We start from the raw sequence: 8,658 nt of genomic DNA, 5'->3' as shown, positions 1-8,658 counted from the left end.
AGGGCCAGGACCAGCCCCTGGCGCCCCCCCTCCCCGAGCAGACCCCGGAGCAGGCACCCCTGGGGGACTGAGTTGCCCCTGGTGCCCACCCCCGGCCCTGGACACCTGCCCCGCCCTGCCACCTGTCTGTCGGTCTGTCCCAAAGCAATTCCCTTATGAGTTTGAGGACACATGTCCTGTGGAAAATGACGCTACCTCTCGCTACTCAATAAAACTGCTAAGAAACTAGCCCAGCCCAGGTGCCCTGTGACTTTGTGGTGTTGCTGGGACTGAGGGGGTGCCTGGTCCACAGCTTGGCAAAGCTTAGCAGGGGCAGCCAGGGAGACTGGGGGACTCCAGGGCAGGGGAGATGAGACGAGTGTGCTAAGGGGAAAGTGGGAAAAGAAGTCACACATTATCTGAAGACAAAATAGGCCATCCACTCCCTCCGCTTCGCCAACAAATACTTAGTGCCCCCGGTGTGCCCATCACTGTGCTGGGCATCCGCAGTCTGAGTCTGTTGCTGCCTCCCCCACCCCAGGGGCCCGCTAGGTGAGCAGGACTGGCGCTGGCTTGGAGAGCTCCTGGCACAGTGGGGAGACGGGCCCTCCTGCTTTCATTCTCCTGTGCCTTTCACTCGACTTACTCCTGTGGATTTTGGTTTCGTCTACCCCAGCCTCCCTCCCATTGGAAAACAGACATACTTACCTCAGAGACTCTGGATGGTACTCCCTGGTGTCCAGAGTTGAGGAGCGAGGCCTAGAGACACAGGTGGGTCCTGGAAGGTTGGGTGAAGCAGGTGCCCAGGTGCCTCCTGTCGAGCCGAGCAGCCTGCCTAGGGGCCAGCCGCTGGGTAGAGAGGGGAAGAGGAGCTGGGCCCCAGGCAGTCTCTCCCTCCCCCGCTCAGAGCCTCAGAGAAGAGCCAGTCCAAGCCTTTGTCCCAAATGACTTACATCTTGGCTGTTCTCTCTGATCCGGGTCTGCAAGTCTACCCTGACGGCCTTTCCTTCCTAGTGGGGTGCAGGCTTTCCTCAGAAACCCAGAACTCGCACTGAGGGCCGGGCCTGGGGAGAGTTCTGGGGTCTCCTCTCTCCATCCCGCTTCCTCCCAAGGTGCTCTCAGGATGGTGGCCCCACTGGCGTGGTCTGGCCCAGCCTGCCCGGCTCTGGCCCTGGGGCCAGCCTGAGCCTCTGCCTGTTGGAGGCATTCCGCGTGGGAGTCAGGCAAACCTGGTTTGGAAGCCTGGCTCTGCCGCTGACCGCTGGGTGGTTTGACCTCCTTTGGAAGATGGGAATGATGATGCTCAGCTCACAGAGTTGCTGTGAGGGTTTGATGGGACGGTGCATGTTAAGCACTTAGCAGAGTAAACGTGCAATAACTGTCCGTGGTGATGCCACCACGGCTGTAGCACAATAGATGTCCAATGCATGTGCTTTCCTCTCCCTGCTCACTCCTGACGCTGATGCCACTCACATGCTCTACAGCATGAGGCCACCAGGCTGGCCAAGCGAAGACCGCGGGGCCTCCCTAGCTCGGGCTGCTGTCTCTCCCACACTCTGGGTCAGTACGGCTGCTGCTGCCACCTGCACCTGGTGCATAGGAAGGCAGGGACTGACTGTGAAAACACCTGGACGACTACCAGGCACCTGGAGGTTTGCTGACTGGCTTTAGGAAAGGGCCAAGGAGAACACAGCACTCAAAGGAAGTAGGACAGCCCTGGCAGGAGGCTCAGGTGGTTGGAGGGTCATCTGGCTGAGCCTGAGCATCTGTTGGAGGCATTCACCAAAAGGTTGTGGGTTCGATTCCCGGTCAGGGCACATACCTAGGTTGTAGGTTCAGTCCCCGGTAGGGGCAAATACTGGGAGGCAATCAATTGCTGTTTCTCCCATTGATGTCTCTCTCTCTCTCAAAATCAATAAGAACATATGCTCAGGTGAGGATTTAAAAAGAAAGAGGAAGTGGGACGGAGGGCGAGCGGGTTTCTGAGCGGTCTGGAAGCGTCAGAGATGTTCTGAGACCTCACTGGAGGCCACGGCTGACACTGCTTCCAGGATCCCTGGGCCTCAGGGCCCCACAGCTGGGCCTTAGATGAGCCGGAGATAGTTCCCCCACAGCCCCCAGAGCCAGTGGCACTGGGCGAGGGCTGCCTTCTCTTTCCTAGGCCGCCAGTCTCCTGGGTTCGGAGCTGGCAGGTGTCCGCTGGCAGTGGCATCACTTTTGGCTGCCCAGCCTCTGCACCTCCCTTGGTTTCTTTGGGGAATTTCCGCGGAGGCATCTTGATGAATGTCACCGTCTGCCCCCCAGGGGAGACGCTAGAACTGCCAGCCTCCTGCCTTCTGCTTTCTTCCTCTGGGATGTGGCCAGGGCCCAGGCTCAGCCCGTCAGACAGATGCTCAGGCTCGAGTAAGGACCTGCAGTCAAGGCTGACCAGAGAGGGGGGTTCTGTCTGGGCGGGCAGGGCAGTGGGCAGCAGCCAGTGCGCAGGCCAGAGGCTCTGCCCAGGGCCGGGCTGCGGGGCTGCTGGGCTCTCCTGGCTCAATGGTGGCAGCAGTGTTGTCCCGCAGGTCTGGCTTTGTGGAGTGATCCTGGCCACGTTTCTCCCTTAGCTTCTCTTATTCTTGTCTATTTTTCAAACCAAGTACTCTAGTTCTTCTCTAAATTTACAGAAATATATGAATAAGTGATTTTAAAAATATATATATTTTTATTGATTTCAGAGGAAGGGAGAGGGAGAGAGAGAAACATCAATGATGAGAGAGAATCATTGATTGGCTGTGTCCTGCAGGCCCCACACTGGGGATCAAGTCCATGACCTGGGCATGTGCCCTTGACTGGAATCAAACCCAGGATGCTTCATTCCGCAGGCCGACGCTCTATCCACTGAGCCACACCGGCTAGGGTGATAAAAATTGTTTTGCTTGTATCTTCCAGAATGGGTTCTGCAGCTAGCAGTTCAGAGCTTGACCTCTCCCTTCACTTCTGCGGGGCCCCTCCCCTGGGAGGCTGAGCCATCCCGACCCGGTCCAGTTGGTCCTGTTGATTTGTCTGAGCCAGTGGTCGGCAAACTGTGGCTCGAGAGCCACATGCGGCTCTTTGGCCCCTTGAGTGTGGCTCTTCCACCAAATACCACGTGCGGGCGCGCATGTACAGTGCGAATGAAACTTCGTGGCCCATGCGCAGAAGTCGGTTCATTTTTCCCCAACATCTGTAACACTTGTTATTTTCTATGTTTTTTAAAAAAATAATAGTCATAGCCCTAGCCGGTGTGGCTCAGTGGATAGAGCGTTGGCCTGCACCTGAAGAGTCCCAGGTTCGATTCTGGTCAGGGCTCATGCCTGGGTTGTGGGCTTGATCCCCAGTCGGGGGCGTGCAGGAGGCAACCAATCAGTGATTCTCTCTCATTATTAATGTTTCTCTCTCTCTCTCCCTCTCCCTATCTCTCTGAAATCAATAAAAATATATTTCAAAAAGAAGTAATAGTCATTCTCAGGGGACATATGTAATACTTTCAACAATAAAGATTTAAAAAAATAGTCATTCTAATAGTATTACTTTATTTTTAATTTAATGTATTTATTACTTTGTTTTTTTAATCCTCACCTGAGGATATTTTTTCCATTTTCCATGGATTGTTTAGAGAGAATGGAAGGGAAGGAGGGAGTGGGGGAGAGATAAAGAGAGAGAGAGAGAAACATCTATGTGAGAGAGATACATCAATTGATTGCCTCCTACTCATACCCCAATCGGGGCTAGGGATTGAACCTGCAAGCCATGTACATGCCCTTGACCAGGAATCAAACCTGAGACCCTTCAGTGTGTGGGGGGACACTCTAACCACTCAGCAACACTGGCCAGGACAATTTAATTTAATTTCCCCCCATCACCATTTATCCCTTCTATGACCTCTTCCACCCACCCACCCACAATCACCACACTGTTGTCTACGTCCATGAGTTCTCCCTCTCTCCTTTTTCTTTTTTGTTCAACACACCCCAAACCAACAGAGCTGTCTGCCTGCTCTCTCTGAGTCTGTCTCTATTTTGCTTGGTAGTTCAGTTTGTTCATTAAATTCCACATATGAGTGAAATCATATGGTACTTGTCTTTCTCTAAAACTAGAAATGAATGAATAAAAATAAATAATCACCAGCTTCTCTAAGACCCAGTCATTGCCTGCTGGCAGGACCGAACGGCCTGCGCACAGAACCACACTCACCAAGCGCCAGGGAAGGGCTGTGGCTCTGGGACCGCCCACACCAATCTCTCCCAGAGTCCCCAGAGCTCAGCACAATTTCAGCCTGGAGCTCCCGGCCACCTCTGGCTCCTCAGTAACCTGGAGATAACGAACTCCGCCCTGGGCATGGGTCAGTGCCCCAACGAGAGCCTCAGCCAGCATCGGCGTGGGCCAGGCTACACCCCTGCAGCCATCCCCAAGGTTCAAGGTCAGAATCAGCTGAGAACATCAGCGCCTCTGACGTCTGTGCTTCTGATGTTCTCAGGTGGAATGGCCCTGACCAGGGAGAGGAGAGAGCACCACAGGGTGAAAGAGGGCAGTCTGTTTAATTTTTTGAGGAACCACAAAATATTGTACCCATAGGGCCTTGCGGCTGTTGATAGTTGGTCCCAGCTGGTCCCAGCAGCTCCTGCATGGGGACACTGTGTCCTCCTGGAGTTGTCATAGGAAAATCTGTGCTCCCAGAAACGCTCTGGAGAGAAAAACAACAAGGGTAGGGTTATCTGAGTACTGCTGTGTCTGAGAGCAGAAGCGTGCGACCCTGGCTATCTCGCTGTGTGATGACAAGCAGCTAATTCTGCTGAGCGCAATTAGCAACCCCAGAATTGCCCATCTCAGAGGAGTGAGGATTTGAGCTGTGGTCCTGAGGAGGTGATTGGTGATACTGGGACTAAGGAGCTAGGGCCTAGCAACACAAAATCACAGGACATTGGAGTGGAGGGATCTGTCTTGTCTCTCAGTCCCATTCTTTTTTTTTTTTTTTTTTTTTTTTTTTTTTAATATGTTTTATTTATTCTTATAGAGGAAAGAAGAGGGAGAGAGAGCGCAACATTGCTGCTCTTTACAGCTGCCTTGGGATGTAGAATCCTGGTGGTTTCTGAGAGGGGAGAGGTCTGTGTGCCTTGTTTATTCTTGTATAGTTAGTGCCCAGCACAATGACGAGAACTTACTAGTAATAGGTGCTCAGTTAGTATTTGTTCAAAACTGAATGAATTTGACATCGTTTTTCCTGCTCTGTTGTGCAGTACGTGCATGTTTGTCTTTGCCAGGCAAGGCTGAATTGTTTTCCGCGTTTCAGCCAATGTTTCATATTGTACAACAGCCTCCTCATCCACCTCTTCCTTCGGCGGCACCTGGTGCTCCAGGCCAGGGCTGTTATGCGCGGCGGCACGGCTGTGCCCTGCACAGTTCCAAGGGCGCCTTTCCCACGCTGCAGGTGCTATGGAATTGTGTATTCCTGACAAGTTCCTCAGTGTTTTGAGGAAGAGGAGGCTAATTCTAACTCACGCACAGGGGTGACACGGGCGAGCACCCGATTTGCTATGGCTCCTTAGCCTTTTGCTCCTTAGTCAGTACAGTCGATCAGATTGGAGCCCATGTGTGCTCACGGCCCACGCTGAGCTTCCTCGGGCCTGCTGAGTTAACTGCACCTGTCTGCCTGCTTTCCAGCTTTCAAATTGGTGCTGTGGTCTTTCTTCCATTCTTCTTGTCCCAGGTGTCTACATCTTTTCTAAAAAGATCTTTGCACTATAGTTTGAGAGCAGTCTCAGGGAAAAGTGAAATGCGACCCATGCATGCAACTTGTCTTGTATATCTGGAGGCCCACAGCTGAGCAGACGCGGTCTTGTGGTGCCTTTGTTTCGGGAGCCAAAGCACCAGCTCCAACCACCTGGAGGTCTTTGTGGCATTGCAAGGGGTTGGGAATAGTAATGAACCTATCAGAAAGTATTCTTTCATTTTAAAATTTACATTAAGTAAATAACCATGAAGATGGTCATTGCAATACTGCTAATAATTTTGAAAATTAAATACAAACCAATGTGCCCTGGCCAAGGAGCTCAGTTTGTTATAGTGTTGTCCCAAGATGCCAAGGTTGTGGGTTTGATCCCTCGGTCAGGGCACATACAAGAATCAACCAATGAATGCACAAATAGATGGAACAACAAATCAATGTCTCTCTCTCTCTTTCTGACTATTAAAACAATAACAAAACAATGCCAATGCAAAACCCAAACTACAGACATGTTAACATTTTAAAACTTAAACATCAAGCAAGAATAAAGCTCTGGCTATTAACCAAACAATGCCAATGCAATACAGCAATAAGTGAGAAACCAAACTACAGTAATGTTTTTCTACTAAATGAAAGTTTCTTTTGCTCATTTATGCATGGTCCTCGGACTTGGCTATGCAAGAATTTGCAGAGGTCTGGCAGGTAACCAATGCTAGCATAGCCAGAAACATGATTGAGGGAGTAGCTTCCACATCTTGCTTTTCTACCATCTGCTGGGCCTCAGTTGTTAACTTCTGCAGCTGACCCCATGCTGGCATTTCAGTCCCTTGTAGCCTTCATTTTCTTCTTTTTTCCACTTTGCTGTCATAGGGGCAACTCTCAGTCTTTTGAATGAAGGGACAAGAAGCTTCTCTGGGTCCATGGTGGTGACGCACATAATGCTCTGGCACCCAGATTGGCTGTGCTGCTCCTTCTGGAAAGATACAAAACACAACCTCTTCCCCACATCATTACTGAATCTGGTAAAACTTTTGTCTGGTTTGTGCATCCTTCCACCAGGCTAAGTCAGCGGAGGCTATTGCACTGGAGGTCCGGTGCCTTTCGGCTGCTGTACAACGCTGTGTAGCAATTCAAAAAATTTAAAGTATAAAGAGCATGACTGAGTTTGTTTTGAGGTGACACATAACATCCGTCTTTCCCTTTCTGTTTTAGTCATTGCATTTTAAGAGTATGATTGGCTCTTTCCACTATTGCTTAACCTTGGGGGTTGTAAGTGATACCAGTTTTATGACCAATTTGATATTGCTGACAAAAATGCTGAAAAGCAGAGCTAGCATATGCGGGTCCATTGTCTGTCTTTAGCTCTAAAGGAGGACCTAGTGCCGCAAAGGCGGCTAAGCAATGATTAATTACATGCTTGGCACTTTCCCCTGTTTGGGGAGTCGCAAAGATAAAGTGGGAGCAGGTATCTATGTTGACATGTACCCATCTATGCTTACCAAATTCTGGTACATGGGTCACATCCATTTGCCAGATTTGATTAGATTTAAAACCCCTAGGATGAACCCCCAATGATTGTACAGGGCAATGAATTACACACTGAGAGCACTGCTTAACAATTTGATGAGCTTGCTCCCAAGAAATACGGAATTGTTTGCACAAAGCAGAAGCATTTTGATGATGCGAAGCAAGGGAGGACTGGGCAAGAAAAAATGGGGTAGCCTCTTGCGTTACAACAAGGAGGCGATCAATAGCGTCATTGCTATAGCTAACGGACCAGGGAGACTTGGATGAGATTGGATATGACCAATAAAGCAGGGAAATTGTCGTTCTCTAATGACTTTTTGAAGGTTGAGAAATAAATGAAAGAGTTCCTCTGAATTAGTGTGCCCTATAGTAGCCATTTCAATAATTTTGGCCATACTTACCACATAGGCAATATCACTATATATGTTAATGGGCTCCGTAGCAAAATCTGTCAAGGCATAGATAAGAGCTTGTATTTCCACCCGTTGTGCTGAAATATAAGAGGTTTGAAGGACCTTTGCACCTCTGCTGCAGTAGATCCAGCCTTTCCAGAACTGGATCCATCTGTAAAAATGTTTAATGCCTGAGGTACAGGTTGTGGCTTCACTATTTTTGGGAAGGTAAAGGTAGTAACTGAGAGAAATTGTAAAACCTTATTTGCTGGATAATGGTTCCCAACCTGTCCAGAGAAATTAGCAAGTGCAATTTGCCAATTTGTTGATTGTTGCCAGAGCCGGCGTTGCTGTATAGCTGTAAATGGCACTACAATAAGGTTAGGGTCTCGGCCCACTAACTGGCCTGTTCAAAGGCGGGCTCAAGCTGTTAGCTGGGAAACTGAATCGTGGAAAGGAGTTAATACCTTAGTTGGAGAATGAGCTAAATATAGCCATTCAACAACTCCGGGAGCTTGCCAAATGACCCCAGTGGGTGTATGTGTAGTAGGGAAAATTAAAACCTGTAAAGGAAGGGAGTAATCAGTTCTAGGAAGCTGTGCTGAAGTGAAGGGATCCTCAACTTTACGTAAGGCTGTCTTGGCTTCCTCTGTCAAGCAGCGTGGGGATGACGGAGATGAATCTCCCCTGAATATATGAAATAAAGGGCTGAAGTCAGCAGTGGTTAATTTTAAAGCAGGTCGAACCCAGTTAATATCTCCTAATAATGTTTGGAAGTCATTTAATGTAAGTAAAGTGTCAGTCCGAATTTGAATTTTCTGAGGTTTTATTGTTTTTCCCTCAATAATGCTGCCAAGATAAGAAAAAGGAAATGTTCTTTGGACTTTTTCAGGTGCTATGCATGATCCAGCACAATGCAGGGGACCCTGCAGATCTATATTCAGCCGTGGGCAAACTACGGCCCGTTTGAAATGAATAAAACAAAAAAAAAAAAAAAAAAAAACAAAACCCTTT

The 8,658-nt window shown here is 49.3% G+C and overlaps 1 protein-coding gene and 1 long non-coding RNA gene across 2 annotated transcripts in view; one reads left to right on the top strand and one right to left on the bottom strand.

Moving 5' to 3' along the window:
- Positions 1-233, top strand: part of APOA4 (apolipoprotein A-IV) — a 4,658-nt gene extending 4,425 nt beyond the window's left edge. Inside the window, exon 5 of the mRNA XM_015562483.1 lies at positions 3-233. Coding sequence (XP_015417969.1) covers positions 3-71 — 69 coding nt within the window. The 3' untranslated portion in view covers positions 72-233. The remainder of the gene's footprint in view (positions 1-2) is intronic.
- Positions 234-304: 71 nt separating this feature from the next.
- The window catches only part of LOC102771811, a 13,180-nt gene continuing 4,826 nt past the window's right edge, over positions 305-8,658 (bottom strand). Inside the window, exons 2-3 of the long non-coding RNA XR_001513491.1 lie at positions 4,570-4,684; positions 305-828 (exon numbers count right to left, since the gene is read on the bottom strand). This is a non-coding gene — a long non-coding RNA (uncharacterized LOC102771811). The remainder of the gene's footprint in view (positions 829-4,569; positions 4,685-8,658) is intronic.

The sequence above is a fragment of the Myotis davidii genome, unplaced genomic scaffold (genome assembly GCF_000327345.1).
Source record: "Myotis davidii unplaced genomic scaffold, ASM32734v1 scaffold97, whole genome shotgun sequence".
Classification (NCBI taxonomy): domain Eukaryota; kingdom Metazoa; phylum Chordata; class Mammalia; order Chiroptera; family Vespertilionidae; genus Myotis; species Myotis davidii.
This window is presented reverse-complemented; position numbering and strand designations above follow the sequence as displayed.